The sequence below is a fragment of the Schistocerca serialis genome, chromosome 1 (assembly GCF_023864345.2).
Source record: "Schistocerca serialis cubense isolate TAMUIC-IGC-003099 chromosome 1, iqSchSeri2.2, whole genome shotgun sequence".
In the NCBI taxonomy this organism is placed as follows: Eukaryota; Metazoa; Arthropoda; class Insecta; order Orthoptera; family Acrididae; genus Schistocerca; species Schistocerca serialis.
The window spans coordinates 544,369,850-544,387,474 of record NC_064638.1 but is presented as its reverse complement, the minus strand read 5'-3'; the positions used below and the strand labels follow the sequence as shown (position 1 = coordinate 544,387,474).

General features: G+C 38.5%; 1 protein-coding gene across 1 annotated transcript in view; it reads left to right on the top strand.

Annotated features, from left to right (window-relative positions):
- Positions 1–17,625, top strand: part of LOC126412548 (trehalase-like) — a 137,028-nt gene that overhangs the window by 67,577 nt on the left and 51,826 nt on the right. Inside the window, exons 2-3 of the mRNA XM_050082224.1 lie at positions 471–813; positions 5,719–5,892. Of these exons, the coding sequence (XP_049938181.1) occupies positions 471–813; positions 5,719–5,892 (517 nt within the window). The remainder of the gene's footprint in view (positions 1–470; positions 814–5,718; positions 5,893–17,625) is intronic.

Genomic DNA, 17,625 nt, shown 5'->3' with positions numbered 1-17,625 from the left:
TCTCTCTTCTCTTCTCTTCTCTTCTCTTCTCTTCTCTTCTCTTCTCTTCTCTTCTCTTCTCTTCTCTTCTCTTCTCTTCTCTTCTCTTTCTCTTTCTCTTCTCTTCTCTTCTCTTCTCTTCTCTTCTCTTCTCTTCTCTTCTCTTCTCTTCTCTTCTCTTCTCTTCTCTTCTCTTCTCTTCTCTCTCTTCTCTTCTCTTCTCTTCTCTTCTCTTCTCTTCTCTTCTCTTCTCTTCTCTTCTCTTCTCTTCTCTTCTCTTCTCTTCTCTTCTCTTCTCTTCTCTTCTCTTCTCTTCTCTTCTCTTCTCTTCTCTTCTCTTCTCTTCTCTCTTCTCTTCTCTTATCTTCTCTTCTCTTCTCTTCTCTTCTCTTCTCTTCTCTTCTCTTCTCTTCTCTTCTCTTCTCAAAAACTGTTTACATTGTTTTTAGTTTCAACATATTTCGGTTTGTAATATGAAACAACATCAACAGGTACTTTGATGATACCCCTGGCCCACGCCCTGAATCTTACCGTGAAGATATCCACTCAGGACAGACCTTTCACACTGAACAAGAAAAAATGTCATTTTATTCAGAGATCAAGGCAGCAGCTGAATCTGGTCTTGATTTTACTAGCCGTTGGTTTATCAAGCAAGGTGCCAACAAAGGTGTGCTGACGGATACAAAGACACGCTATATAATTCCTGTTGACTTGAATGCCATAATGTATTGGAATTCATTCATACTTTCACGATTCAGCAAGGAAATGGGATTGATTAAGAAAGCAAGTTACTACTCTAACATGGCACGTGACTGGCTTGAAGCAGTGGACAAGGTAACCACATTTCTTCCAATAGAGATTAAATGAAAATTAGTTTACAGAATGTCATACAAATGGCTTCCAGTAATAAGTCTGCAAACTAGTTTAATTACTACATCAGATCTGCAGTTTGGAAAAGTGTGAGAGAAATAACGTCAGATCAGTGCTTCTTGTTGGGGTGTAATACATGTGTCGATAGCTCAGTTGGTATGATCATTGCCTGTTAAATACAAATTCCTGGCTTTGAGTCCTGCTGTGGCACATAATTTTAATCAGTCAACATTGTCATAACTGCTACAGTTGTATTTTTCAGTTACTTTGAGCAACGACTTAACAAGTGCTTCGTGTCTGAAGTCTCAGCAACCTGTGAAGTCTTGTCACCTATCGCTATTATTTACATTTACTGGTGTTTGCTGAGCCCTGTCTTTTGCAGGAGCATTACCAGCACTGATGATGTGCCACATCACTTAGTAAATCACAAATCAAATAGTTCAGATGGCTTGTGAGACCTTAATGAATTATGTACCTGTTATTCAATCCTTTTTGTTATGTTTACATTCCAGTTTTGATGTCCCAGAAACTAAGACCCAGACTTCAGCATTGGTCTTGTCACATTTTATTTCACAATTATATATATCAGCCACAGCTGATTTACTAGAGTTTCTCAGTAGACTAAGCTGTTGGAGCTCATTAGCACTCCCCTTGTCTGTAATAATAGCCTACACATGTAACATCTCATACTATCATGGAATGTGATAAATACAGAGTTTTGTGAAACCTAAATATCCATGTCATTCTAGATTTGACTCAAAAACACTTTAAAAAATTAGATACATCTATTTCACTTCTTTCTATTAGCTCAGAAAAGAATGATACCTAAAGTAATCACTATTACTTGCAGAAAATGTCAACTGGAGCATGTCTGCTTTTGGATTTTGCTCACTGTGGAACAAGAAATACTTTATTGAATAGTAACAGCACCTAATTTTTCTTTTTCAGTGAGATGGTTTAAGCAGGTATTGTGGTAAAAAATAACAACAACTGGTGAAGGTCACGAAAGAAGATCCGAAGGTTGGATACTTGCCCTATGCCAGCACAACTGCTAAAATAATCAGTACTACCAGAGAAAATTTGTATCATGCTTAGGAATAGAAACAGCATATCTGCTTCATCATATTGAGGTCAATCTAGTTTTTACAAAACCTGTTTGTGGTGCTTTACATGTTGTGTATGAATCAGATTATTGATATCAATGAAAATCAACTACACACTCACTTGAATCAGATAAAAAGATACGAAATGAAGTATGAAAAGACCAATATTGCTATAACTGTCTGCATACTAATAACTACAAAGGTTATTAAAACCAGTACTTTAAGAAACATTTTAAATAGGAATTGGATCTTCAGTTTATATATGAGATGTGGTCTGCCACTTTTTTCATTGACATGTTCTTCAATTCTTGCATCCATCAGAATTAAAAAATTGTGGGACAGCAATTTATTATACCTTAATTCTTTGCATAGTAGGAAACAAAACATAGAAATAAAATAAGGGCTATTGAAAGCATCAGAATTAATTGTGTTCATTTCTATGGGCATGATTGTGCTCTTAAGACTGTGATGTAATCCAGGACAGAAAGAAGGTCAGCATCAGCCTTAATGTTATCTGTCTTTTTTTATTGCACAGCATATTTAGATTTCAACTGACAGTGCAACTATCATCAGTGCGAAACTTCCTGGCAGATCAAAACTGTGAGCCCGACCGAGACTCGAACTCGGGACCTTTGCCTTTCGCGGGCAAGTGCTCTACCATCTGAGCTACCGAAGCACGACTCACACCCAGTCCTCACAGTGCATTATAAGTAGTCATGTAGACTGAACGTAGTTATAATGACACACGTTCAAATCTAACTCAGGTAGGTTCAAACATCAATCCAACTGAAGCCACAATGGGACTAGTGCTTGTACAACCCTGAGTTAGTTTGGAATGTATGCCATTATAATTACATTCAGTCTGCATGACTACTTATAATGCACTGATGAGAGGTGTGCTGTCAGTTGAAATCTAGATCTGCAATGTAATAAAAAAGACTGATGACATAATGATCAATGATGACCTTCTTTCTGTCCTACATCAGAATTCAAATAAATAGTGGTTTGTGGTTTATGATCATATACATTTCACAGTCTGATTGAAGTATTGTCATCATTCACAGTACTTGACAGACACAACTGGAACAGAAAAAGAAAACTGATAACCTAGCTGGAAAGTTATCATTCAAGTCCCACATGCAACTCCATCAACATTCCTGATCCCATAAGTAAAGGAAGCTCACAATTCTGGGTGTTTACAACACAATTACATATGGCAATAGAGAGGGCACTAAGATAAGCAATCTGATTCTGGATACTTGTAGTTCACCAGGTCAGGGTATATTAAAAAAAAAATAGTACACATACGTGTATTTAGACACATAAATTACATCCTGTCCCTGGGAGACTTGGCCAGGAGTCCACTTTTAATAGCTGAAGCAATTTTGTTCAGAGGGCAAATCTGGCCAGAATCTAACTTTTTATAACATTTTGTTTTTTGTTTTGTACACATTTACTTTCAAATACATATCACAGAGAACTTTTTAAAAGGCTGTATAAATAAGCTTGTCAAGGTAAATTTTTATGAAATGGTTTATGGGATGTTCCTGATCTGTTGGAGCATAAGTTTTTCTCAGAGGCTAGTAAGTTGCTGTATATACTTGAAAACAACAAGTGTGCACACCAACTATATCACCAAATTTGCAGCTATGAACAATGTAAAATATAAGGATCTGAGCCTTTGGGCTGTTCCTGTCACCTCTGGTATAACGTAAATTTTAGTAACTTCAAGACATCTATTTCATTTGTGAAAGATGGACATTAATCATTTAAATCTTTTCAAGCCCATGTTGGCCAAAGTTAGCAGTGTAGTTTTGCTGTGTTGTATTGTACTGTATTGTATTGTATTATGTTCATCTTGTCATCTACAAATGCAGCTTATCCGCAAGACACTGGGCAACTCATTTTATATGTACACACATGAAAGTGATTTATATGCATAGCTATTTAAAATTACATATAATATAATTCACACATTTAAATATTGGTATAATACACTTCATACATTGAAATATTCTTCAGAGGAGTAAAAGCAGTAATTCTGTACATAAGTCTCAAAAGATTTTCCAACAGTTATTACCTCAGTATTTGCCTTTATGTTTTTGGGAAATTTGTTGTATAGTTTAACTCTCATGTAGAAAGTACTGTTTTGGCAAAGGAATATGTTGATTTGGGTCATACTTTTTTTCTTGATAAAGTAGTCATGAATTTCACAGGTGTCTTTTCCTCAATCTGCTGTCTTTACTGGTTGCATTTATTTTAAAGACTGTAAGTGTTTTCATAAAATAGATACATGGTAGAGGAGGATTACTAGAGATCTTGAACAGCACTTTACTTGAGTCTCTAGATTTGCATCCAAACATGATTAGCTCCCCTTTTTTTTAGCTGCTTAAGAGTTTCTCTAGAATTGGACTCTATATTTATAATGAGAATGAGAGTAGGTGTGAGGACAGTGAGCTGCAAAGGTCAATGTGGCATCTGAAATCAGAGACTAAGGAACAAAATGTTCTTTCTTTGTTTTAAGCTGTTTGATCATGGTATCTAGCTTAAGCTCATGTGTACTTCGCGATGCCTGGTATTTTTGATAATAAAGTGGTTTAATTTCATTACAACAGTATGTGAGTGTGACTGTGCCTGCTTACCTGCATGTAATGTCCCATGTAGACATTATATGCACTCTTTACTCTTTTATCGCTACAACAGGATTTTAGTGGGCAAAGACAGCAGGTCTTGCACAATTTTACATTGAGACATTCTATATGCTTATTCTATTTACATTGCTTTGCAGCCATGATTCTACTGTCCCCAGTTGCTAGGTTGTTTTTGTGACAGTGTTTACTGATTGCTGTAATTCTTCCTTACTTTCCCCTTTTAATAAAATTGTGTTGTCATTTGCAAATATGATCATTTTACGAGCATCCATGTTTAAGGTTAGATTATTGATGTACAAAAGGAAAGAAGTGGGCCCACTATCAAGCCTTGATGTGCACCATATTTAATTGAATTATACTCTTACAAGTGCTTAGAAACAGTTTTTAGGTTGACTTTAGCATGCTATATTTATTTTTGCATTTAGTAATGTACTTGATTTGATGCAAAAAAGACTGTTGAATGAAAGTGTGTAATTTTAGTATATCTGAGGCAAATTCTGCAACTGAGCAGTGTGTTAAAACTTCACTAAGGAAAGTGATTCACATAAATGCCAAAATTGCAATTAGTGCAAACTCCTCTCACTTAAAAAAAAATTAATCCAGGAACTAAAACCGCACTTCCAAATTATGTTTGATAATTTATCGGTTTATAGTTCAGTGCCATATTTAACATGTCATAGTTACTTAGATAATTTGTGTTTTTTAAATGTTAATATGGCCTATCAAAGTTGTCGAAAGGTCTGGTCACACTGAATAGAAGACACTAGCAGAATGAAGTAATAGCATGAGTTACGTCAATGACAGTAACAGTAAGAGAGGGAGAGAGACAGAGAGAGAGAGAGAGAGAGAGAGAGAGAGAGAGAGAGAGAGATGTTAGCATTAAGAACAGTATAGTAGAGAAGTAACTGCTACTGGGAAGAATGTAAAATAGTCATGAAAGGATCAGCTAGTGCCAAGAACAATGTTGAGACACCTTTTATTTTAGTATTAAATCTTTTTCCATGTCCAGATAACTTGTGATGCCTGACAATACATTTAACAATTTTCAAAGAATATTTGAAAAGCTTCTTGATCTGTGAATTGTCATCTAAAAATTATGAACATATTATTGACAGGTGCTTTGGCATGAAGATTTAGGTATTTGGCTTGATTATGATATCTTGAATCAGAAGCGGCGGGAATATTTCTGTACCACAAATTTGACACCACTATGGGCTGGCTGTTTCTACAAAGATCGTGCAGAAGAACTTGCTGAGAGGATTGTAAATTATGTGGATTCATACAAAATTGTGAGTTGTATAACTTTATGGTGAATAACACCTATTTATCTATTATTTGAAAAGTCTGGAATCAAAAAAGATTTGTATTTAACAGCTTATAAATTATGTCTAAAACAGCAGGAGAAACATTTTATCACAATTGAGCAGTAGACTGCTTCTTTGTAGTGTTGTGAAAAGGTGGAGTAATAATGCATTTTGTTGATCTAAGTTAAATATCTAGCTCTGTTTTATCAATAAAAGTACAAGTAATTAAAATTGTTCCTAACAGATTTTCAAAAATTAATTACAAAGAACTGTATGAAAATAATTCTGTTATCCTACTGAGATGTTAAATTTAAGAAACTTCAAAATTAAATAATATTTTTGTAAGCCATGCACAGATTACTCCCATTTTTGTTGCTGGGCTGCAGACTTGTTGACAACCTAAAAGGACTGGCTGGTGACTGCTGTTTGAGATTGATGGGAAGGGCCTATTGAGAGAGTGTTGATGACTGCAACTAAAATGAAAGATTTATAAAAACTTGAAATGTGATTTAATATATTTTTCAAAATTTGTTTTTAAGTATGGCTCTTTGTTTTAATTTTTTTAAGGAGGTAAACTTCAAGTACAATTATTTTTGGTATATTAAATGTTGTCAACATAATTCCTTATATGATTAAATTTCTAATCTGCATATTCCAGTTTACTGCTGTTTGTCCGATATAAGTTGAGAATTTGGGCATTATGACTGCTAAGGGGAGATGAACAGTGAGAAGACAGTGCAGACTCCTTGACACAATGCTGGCACCATGTGTTGTGCATATATGAAAGCAGGCATGATATATGCTGACTTCCAACTTGTTCCACCAGTAAAAATCGTCAATGTATCATGGTTAAACTGTACATGTCATTGTGTGTACCAGTCCAAGTGTTACTACTTTCTCATTACTCCTCATATCTGTGGTTTTTATTACTTATGTTGCCCATCCCCGGTAGCCGCATGGTCAGCATGACGGATTTTCAATTCTCTGGGCCCAGATTCGATTCCCTTCTAGGTTGGGGAATTTCCTCCACCTAAGGACTGGGTGTTGTTCTGTCCTCATCATCATTCTATCATCCTCATCAACTGCAGGTCACCGAAGTGGCATCAAATTGAAAGACCAGCACCCGGCGAACGGTCTGCCCGACAGGGGGCCCTAGCCATACGGAAAAAAACCCTTATGTTTACAAATGAATTAACTGTGTTGGTGAAATATTCTCTGCACATGAGATGAGTGGCAGCATCATCTTGTAGCAACATTTTAGTGAATACCCTACTTCTCTTATTCAGGTAAAGATGATGAGTAGAAAACATGTTAAAACATTCGTACAAGACAATGAAGCCACTTGGCTAGTATCCTGAGAAAATTTCATCAATGAAATTAACTGAAAAAGGCTGAATTCCAATGCAATTAACCTTGTGTTCTCCTATGCCATACTGTGGACTATATTCAGCTTCAGCAATTTGAACAGTACAACGAAATTTATCCCTCATGCCTTTTCATTGAACCTAAACCTCAAAATTTCCACTTTACACAGCAAACCTTAAACATGGTCTACAGTATAAAGTGACTGTATTAAAGTTTCTTTGTCACAAACAGCATGAATTAATGATAGTTTTATGTTAACTGTATGTGCATAAGAATCCTAAAAGAATCACTTAACCTAATTATACAAATATTGGAAATAACTTAATCTGCGATCTCAGAATGTCAAAAGCTTGTTGCTATTATGCTTCCATGTACAAATACTACCCTGAAGCATAACACAAAATGTAGAAGGCTATTGTTCATTGTACTTCAGCACAGTAAAATACTTGTTAAAAGAAAAAAGAAAGTGAGATGATCTCATTCAGGAATACAGTGGTTCAAACCCCTGTTCAGCCGTTCTTATTTAGAGTTTCCATGCTTTCCCTAAATTTCTTAAGGCAGTTGCTGGTATGGTTCCATTGAAAAGGATAAAGCCAGTTTCCTTTCCCATCCTTGCCCAATCCGAGCTTGTGCTCTATCTCTAATGACTTTGTTGTTGGACATTAAACCATAACCTACCTTCCCTCCTTTTAAAGTATAACAGACAGTACTGTCAGTGTAAATAGTCAGAAAATAATTAATCAGACCTTTTTGTGCTTCAACTAGCAGTGAGAAATGATCAGTAACAGATGGCACATCTCCTATCACAAAAGCTGTTCAAATGGCTCTGAGCACTATGGGACTTAACATCTGTGGTCATCAGTCCCTGAGAACTTAGAACTACTTAAACCTAAGTAACCTAAGGACATCACAAATATCCATGCCCGAGGCAGGATTCGAACCTGCGACTGTAGCGGTCACGCAGTTCCAGACTGAAGCGCCTAGTACCGCACGGCCACAAAAGCTGTCATAATACTTTTTTAATACCTACAATATTGCTAAAGTGATTCATAATAATTACCACTTAATGGTTCTAATTCTGTTACTTCAATGTGTGGCAGCTACTTTGTAACAGCAATTGACAGTTTCCATATAAAATACTTTAATTATCCAGTGCTAATGGAAATATATATTGTGTCAGCATCCAGAATTTTGATCATAATTATTACTATATCTGTTAATCTGCTTCCATCTTCTAGTCTAAGGCTCAAAAATTTCTATTACTGCTGGGTTTATTATTCTAGGAGATCCAGGAACTGTTTAATTGTTTCAGTATTTTCTATGAGTTGTGGCAGCTCAACAAATTCAGTTTCAGGTTCTATAGTAATTACTCGTCTACCCACATCATACCATTTGGACAACATCTATAAAATATAAGGAGCATTCAAAAAGAAATGAGATGGAGGCATAATTACACAAACCAGTACCTGTATGGTAGAAGTATTGACCCTGGCTTTGAGACACTAGTTGCACTGTGGCACAAGGTGGTGAATGGCTCTCTCATAAAATTCCTGGGGCTGCAATATTAACCAGTTCCACACGTACAGCTGAATGTTGTTGTCTGAGGTGAATTGTTTGACCCTATGCTGACGTTCTTCTTTGACCAAGATAGCCCCCTTCTGATTCACTTCCTGCAGCACGGGACAACAGAGAATGCCCAGTGTTACTCCCAAACCTTGACCACCTTTCACCAAGTGATCAAATCAAAATGACCAGGCAGTCTCACCCGTGGGGTCATTCTGTTTCACGACAATGCAAAGCCTCATATGGCCAGCCCAGTTGTGACACTCCTGCAGAAAATCAAATGGGAGGTTCTCAGCACCCTCCATACAGTCCAGACCTCTCTCCCTGTGATTACGCCATTTTTGGTCCCCTTAAAAAGGCTCTGAGGGGCAAACAATTCACCTCAGATGATGATGTCAAGCTGTATGTGCAGAACTGGTTAACATTGCAGCCCCGGGAATCTTATGAGACAGTCATTCACCGCCTTGTGTCACAGTGAGACAAGTGTCTCAACAGCCAAGTTCAATACTTCTAACACAGAGGTACTGGTTTCTGTAATGATGCCTCCAGCTCATTTCTTTTTGAACACCCCTTGTATTTATTGTCTGTGGATGAATAAATAAATGCCCCAGTTGATAAAAATACACATACAAGCTGATCGTTGGTGCTCTGTTCTTTATCATCATTAAGTTCAACCCTCCAACATGTGAAACTCTGTATCACAGATTCCCACTTTCACACCATTTCTTATATTGTTCATTAATATCATAATGCTTAAATTTACTCAATCTTATGCCATGCAGGGAAAAAAAAACCAAAATTGACAGATAAATTGTACCAAGAAGTACTTAAAGATACCTAGATAAAAACTGATATATTAAGCATACAAAACAAGTTCAAGATTGCTAGGAGAGTTATACTAAAAGACTCACTAGTGATACCTTCAGTATTACACCTGACAAAAATGATTAACTTCTTTATTAATTCTGGTAATGTAGGACACTGAGCACAATGAAATGGCAAATTTTAATCAGACATTGATAAACAAGTTATTCATATTGCACAACAAACCTAAAAATATCTATGTTCAAGCAGCCACAATCTGCTGTCGCTGACATTGCAGTAGCTACAGCTAAATTCAGTAACTCAAAATCAAAAGACTTCTATGCCCTTTTTTTTGTTATTAAAAAGATTGCAGACATTATACTATGACTACTGTGTATAGTAATAATTTGGATTTTTGTGAGTTGTTGTCATTGAGCTTGCTTGAAGCTAACTGTAATTGTTCCCCTTCGTACAAATAGGAGCAAGCCACATTGATAACTACTCTCCAGTTTCTCCTCATGCTAATACTTTCAAAAATTGTAGAAAATTGTGTGTATTGACAAATTTACAAACATTTCACTTGCAATGAAACATTTATTTGTTTTGTTTATTTATTTGTGTCAAAAGCATCTAACTTCTGCATACAAGATGTACACACACATATGTAATAACACTTATGAATTAGTTACTAATTTAAAAGTTTAATGAATAACATTACACTTCCAGGACAAAATATGCATTGGTATACATTAAAATAATGCTAAAACAAAAAAAATTAAGACAAGTATTTGGCAGTCACAGTGGCTTCTGAGCTTGCGGACAGAGGTTAACAACCATATGTCTTGTAGGATATAGTCTTCTTGGTAAAAGTTATCAGTAATGTCTTAAACTTCACTGTCACAAAAGGTTGATGATGTGGAATAACCTCACTTCTCATTTGTGATCCCAGGTCTGAGCTGGATCAGAGTTTTCTACACAGGCCAGTCTTCAGTGAACCAGCCGCTATGCTTTCTGATGATATAAAATAGTCATGATCAGATAAATGTGAAAAAAAATCTGTTGGCTGTTGGTATCTAACAGTATGTGGCTCCAGAGAAAATCCACCAGTACTGTGAGCTTTTGGAAATGTTGTTTTAACAATACTTATTGCCTCTGAAGCAAAATAATCTATTGATAATCTGCTAATTAATCTGAGCAAGTTATTCAACTATGTATGTCATTGTATTGTAACTGATCAATTGAGGTACTATGGAATTTGAGATTCAAAACTAGAATCACACTTGACAATAGGAAGCAGCAAGTACACTTTAATTATAAGAGTGTGGAGATGTGCTACTATGTGTTTGTGTCCACCACTTGTCTGCTCTTGCAGACGATCTTGCATTGTAGCGTATGACGTGTCTCCCAGCAAAAAAACTACATCACAAATTGTATGCATCTGAGGACAAAGAGTGTTCTCTGCCACACACCCCCTTGCCACAGTGCATGGGGTTTTTCCCTGTAAGTGTAAGGTATTAAGTTTATATTAAAACTACTTCATCATCAGAACTGACTTATTGGCTTACTGTAGTGCTACCAGATAGGTGTGCGACCCATGAAGACATTGAGTTGGTTTTGCGCATCTATAAAGAAAACAACATTGCAGCTTCCCATTATGCCTCTGTACAGCTAGCAGGTTAGACTGATACCATACTCCAGGGAAACTTCGTTCAGTATCTGCCTTGTTCATGTCCAGAGCATGGAGTATCCACTTCATGGAGCCTGTTAAATACTAGTGAGTGTGCAAGATCTGACCACAGCGCAAACCACTGTGGTACTATGTATGCAGCTGAAAAAGACTGATATACCCAACTTGTTAGGTTAACTTTACCGATGGTACCTCACGTTGATTTATCAAACAATGGAAAATCCAGGATGGAATGTAATAATATTGCGAGAAGGAAAGTTGCTCTAATGTGACAACATGCTGTCTACAGTGTCTAGTGAATGCCAGGCAGTCAAGACACAATGGTAGAGAAAGTGGACACTTATGCCATCTGTGGACCAGAATCGAAGGCAAAGCGGAAGTGTTTCCACCTGGTGGCAGATAAATTAAAGAACGCTATGCGGGAGACAGTGTCTGGCTTGTGCTGCACTCTGACAGCGAAATAACAAAAGAATTAAACTAAATAATGTTGTTACATGTAGTAAAAATATAAATGTAATATTACTTTAATATATGAAAATGACTATAATTGAATATTGTAATGCTATGGTATGTTTAATTGTAAATAGAGAACTTGGCATAATGTAAAATAACGTTTAGGTGTGGGGGGAATCCCTGAGAATGAGAACAGTGTACAGGTTGGCACGTAATATTGGTGGTAGAGGTAAGTTGGCGTAGCTCTGAGGCAGAACAAGTGTTAAGTGGCATAAAAGTGACTGCCACTGTGTGCTACGGTAACGCTGCTAACACACCATTTAGAAGTGAGCTTAAAACAGATATGGACTTCGTTTATCATATGGCTACAAGCTAAATGGACAGTAAGGCTAGAAAGACATGGTATTTCGATGGAGATGGGCTGTGAGCGGCAAAATGTACGGTTTCCGACTCGGAGGTACATGGCACTGCTTGGTGCAGTGCTGTGTTAATTGCGACAAGTTGCTTGTGCCAACGGTGAGGTGTGAAGGGACCAGTAACCACATCCAACAGTGTATTGTGATCTCAATAACTGATGAGGTCCATTGGTGAGCTCATTTTGGTAGCAACGAACTAGAAGTTATCTTACAAGAGTATTATTATGTACAGTGGTTGTTATATTGATGCCATTACCAGTACATTTATATTTTGTGGATCAGTTTGTGTAATAGTCAAACCAAGTTTGCTACGGTGTGTGAAGTTTGGAGGCAATAATAATTTTGTGGTTTAAATTGCATTCCGTGAGTGTAATAAATTATTTAAACGAAATAGCTCATTATTACCCCATATCCAGTGATTTCTACGTGCTGCAACATCAGTGAAAAGTTGTGCTGCGTGACTATCGGCGTAGCTATATTACAAGAGAAAATAGTCAGAATTAACACCGAAATTGCCAGTAGATGCCACTTCATGCAACAGATGGAAGATGCCAGGTACTGTGCCACCTTACTTACTATCCAGCTCGATGTGGTGGCTTTTCAGTACATTGCCATAGTCAAAAATTACTCGGTTCTGTCTGAGCAAAGTGATTCTCAATTAGTGTTTTCAGTAACTATATTGACAAGCAGATCTAATTGTTCTTTAATTAAGCGTTCAAGGAAATTGCTGCCACCACAGTACACATTGTGCTGAAGGCACAACGCAAGCTCAATAACATTAATTCAGTAATTACAATTTGTGTAGTTTACATTAACCTAAAACCAGTTCAAGTGTTTATCATGTGTGTTTATGTATTGTGAAACGATTTCAGGCTGTGGTGTTGTTTTAAATGAATAATGTCCTCCTGCTAGGCAATATCAAACATACAGAATTAAGTGCTCCTTGTTCAGTCACTTCAAAGAGATTACCAGTGCTACTAATAATCAAATATAGACATATAAATGTTTGTTATGTGCCATTATCATTATTTATTCCAAAAATTCCGTGTAGTCATTGGATCACCATAGGGTGTCTATTCAAACCTATTACACGCAAGAGCCTCTTTCTGGAAGTCCAATGCCCCATGGTCTAATAATAATACAGTAAATTCTGGTAGTGGCATTGCAACATGCAAATGCAACTCACACACACGAGTCATTTGCATGATTGTGTGTGTGTGTGTGTGTGTGTGTGTGTGTGTGTGTGTGTGTGTGTGTGTTGTTGATGAAGGCCTTAACAGCAGAAAGCTATAATTGTTAGTCTTTCTTTTGTGCCTATCCGCGACTCAGCATCTCCGCTATATGGTGAGTAGCAACTTTCCTTCTCAAGTTGATTTATTTGTACTTTGTATCTGCTTTAGTCACTAATGATACCTCAAGTTTGTTTATTTATATGTTGTATTCTTTTAATCACTGTGTGATATTAAATACACTTATGGCACCTCGAAGTTCATTTATTTGTATTTGCATATTACCTTGATAACTGTGTTAGATTAGCCCTATTTATCATACTACAAGAACGTTAATAAAGTTTCTGGTGTTGTCTAAAAAAAGAAGGGTGTTAATTGATTCCCCACACATGGACAGTGGGCATACCTTGTGTGTACTTGAGTGATGAGGATTACTGGATTGACTCAGTTGAGAGTTTCTGTGTTCATAGCAATTTCTTTTGGCAACTTTCCTTTGTAAATGCATTGTGCAAATAATTGTACCTCATAACATTCCAGTAAGGAACTGTTTGGTCTTTGGACATCATTTGTTAGATTGTTCCTCTGCTTTGTGCACCTGCTTTATGCTCCACACCTAACAAACCCTTGGGATCCACCAATTCCCACTCTGGTGACCCCTGCTGAAACTCCCCCCCCCCCCCCCCCCCCCCATCCAAACTCCTCCACATCACAGCTAGCTGCACCAAGTGGCAACACCATAATCACAACCAACCTACTAATCCCACATCTTGTTTGTTCCCTCAGCCTTGGCAAATATTTCACATGGATCTTTACCATGGCGTAAGTTACAGACCTTATCCTCGATGCTGACTTCATTGCTCACTACAGGCTGCTCCTTGACCTGGCAAATTGTCTGGCCTGCTATCCAGTGGGACTGCACCAACTGGTCTTGCACCTGTCTCCCATGCTAATGCTCCCTGGTAGGCCATCATGTGTGAGCCCCTATCGCCTCTTTTTCCCTCCAGTGGACCATCATTTTTCCCGTGCCCATATTGAAATTGTAAGCCCCCTTCCATTGTCAGATGGCCACCAGTACACCCTTAACATCATCAACAGATTCACTTGGTGGCCAGAAGCCATGTCACTGGCTGACATCAGGCAGATAGAGTGGCCAAGGCTTTCGTGGACACATGGTCTTGCATTTGAGGTGCCTGACTAGTGATGGTGGACCACATGTGACAATTTACATGTTGATTGTTTAAAACACACACCAAAACTCATGATATGCTTGTCCATTTTATGACTAGGTTACTACCTTGCTGCTAACAGCACGACAGAGAGAGTTCATAGACCCTAAAAACTGCCCTTACAGATCAATCTGTAATTTGGTCTGCTGCCCTGCTGCTAGGCTTGCGGTTGGCCCACAAAACCAATTTGGGTGTGCCTGCCTCTGAAGTCATGTAATGGCAGGTGTTCTCCATCCAAGTGATTTCATTAATCTGCAGCCCCTTTCAGAGACCACCAGCATATTGGCTTACATACAATAGCTGCATGACTGCTTGGCACACCCACACTCAGTGCTCTTCTACCCTCTGTTCACTGGGACCTTCGTTTTTGTAAACATGTCATGCTCCAAGCGGATGCGAGCCAGCCCCCACTCCACCCACAGTTCTCAGGCCTGCACCTTTTCCTCGAGGGTGAGAAGAAGAGCTTTTCTGTATGTCTCTGCAGCACTGTTGCCACAGCATCCATCACTCAACTGAAGAAGGTATATACGCTCAACCTTCTCAGCCCATGCGCCCTGCCAGTTGTCCGTACTGAGAAGGCAGAAAGTGATGAAAATGGTACCTTGGTGAATCCACAAACCTGGTGAGCAGCACTTGTGACATAAGAGGGTGCGCATTATGATACGTGTGTGGGGCATACTGTGTGGCACTCACATTGTGTGAGCTACTTGGACACCAACATGTCACTGTGCTCTCCACCAGACCCTGCCTCGGTACGGCAGTGTGCCTGCCTATGCCTGCCGGCCATGGTGCACTGCCCCCCCCCCCTCCCCCCCTGTGCTGGCAGTGTGGCAGGATGTTACCTCCATGCTGAGATGGCAAGGTGATGGCCCAGAGTGTGCTGCATACCATGCTGCCAACTTTACTGTTGCCAGTGGCCTCGGTCACCTGTGACTCTACACCACTGCCTGCAGCAGTCCGGTGATCGATACCAGGAGCCACACTGCATCCTGAAAGCTGCCCTCTGCTTCTCACAGAAGGGGAACTGTGTGGTGATGCACTACTACACATTAGTGCTCACCACCAATCTGCTGTAGCAGATGACACTGTAGCAGACAACATGTCGCCCGGCAAAAGAACCACATCATGAACTGTATGTATCCAAGGACAAGAGTTTTCTCAGCCTTGTATCTCTTTGTTGCAGTGTGCATGAGGTTTTTGCTTAAAACATGCTACAAGAAGCATACCCAACTCCCAGCACTTCATGCGCCGAAGCTGAGATGTCCACACAACTTGGAATGAATTAATGTTCATTTATTTGCATTTGCATATTTCCTTGATCACCATTTGCCATACTCAAGGATATTAACAATGTTTCCCCTGTTGTCTTAAAAAAAACTGTGTAAACTGAATCCTCATGCCTATGCTTTATCTGTCCATTTTAACCTCTACACCTAGCAAACCCATGGTATCCACCTATCACGTTCAGTGATGAACACAATTCCCCAGACGAACCCATGCCTCTCCAGGCCAAGCTACACATTGTGCCAGCCACGCGGAGTGACAGTACCATAATCACAATCTACTGCTCCAACACACATCCCATCAACCTTGGCATTGGGAGACCTTTACTGTGGCTGATGTTATGGTCACTACCCTGGCACTGACCCAACTTCATCACCCACTACTTCCTCCTCCTTGATCTGTCAAACTGCTGTATTGTCAATGGCATTTGGTGGCACATGTAGCTGCATTCAATTGATCATAGATCCCACACTGTCATCAATTTTTCCATCAAGAAATTGTCACAATCTGTTTCCTTTGCTGACCTCCTTACCGAATTTCCTCTCTTCACCAGCCCTTGCAGTGCTCCGTCCCCTGGTACACTGAGATAAGTTGCACTACATCACAATGATGCTGGGCATCCCCATTTTCTGCTGCCACTGCAGCCTTCCACTAGGTAAGCGACAGGCCTTGCAGACTGAAACTGAGTCGGCAATAACTGCTGATATGCTTGGCTCTTCAAAGAGCCCATGGGCCTCTGCTTTACACATTCTAACGTTTCCGACTTACAGTGTGAGTGTGAATCTTGGTTATTTTGGTTTATTCTCCCAAACCAGCTTCCACTTCTTTACAAGCCGACTTACTTGAAATCTGCAGCCACTCTTCTTTACTGGATAGCCAGCTGCTGGAAACCCTCTTGACTTCTTCTTCGTGAATAACACGAGGTACAGTAAGTTATAGATTCTTTCTACTTATGAAATAAGTAGACATACAAACTTTGCTTTTCATCAATTAATGGTGTATTTGACTTTCAAACACAACAGAAACCTCACTTTCTACATAAGTATATAACTTCTGGTAAGTCCCTTGTACAGTTGAATGTCAGAAACAAATTGAATTACAGTTAAAAGAAAATTTGCTTTGATACCATAACTTTTCTTAATGTGAATCAGAAAATAAGTCTTGCCTATCAGAAGGTTACGTCATGAGTTTTCAAGAGTTATTTTTCAACTGTCTTTGTTTTAATGACAATAGTCAATGACCAAATAAGCACAGAGCTGCATATAAACTCCATGGTTCTTCCTTACACACTCAGTAAAACATCTATGGACATTCCGACAGGTAGTTGTCGGTGCTGTTCATCCACTGCGTCTACTTTTTTCCCATGACTGGTTTTAAACCTGCAAACACAAACATGTGATGTGCAGTAGGTAGGATTCTACCGTCCTCACATATATCCAGAATATCGTGTGTAGACGGTAGAAGGCTGAATGGTTCTAGAATTTACACAGAAATTATCGAATCACTACATATCCCCCCCTCAGATCAAACACGCAATATTTTATACATAATCATTATGCGAATAATATCAGTCATTATAAAATTTCATATCTTAACAGTATACATTTCTTACATATGTTTATATACATATCTTTCCTTTCAATGACAATTCTCTGTTCTCTCTTGAAAAATCTTCCGCTTATTGTTTCTCT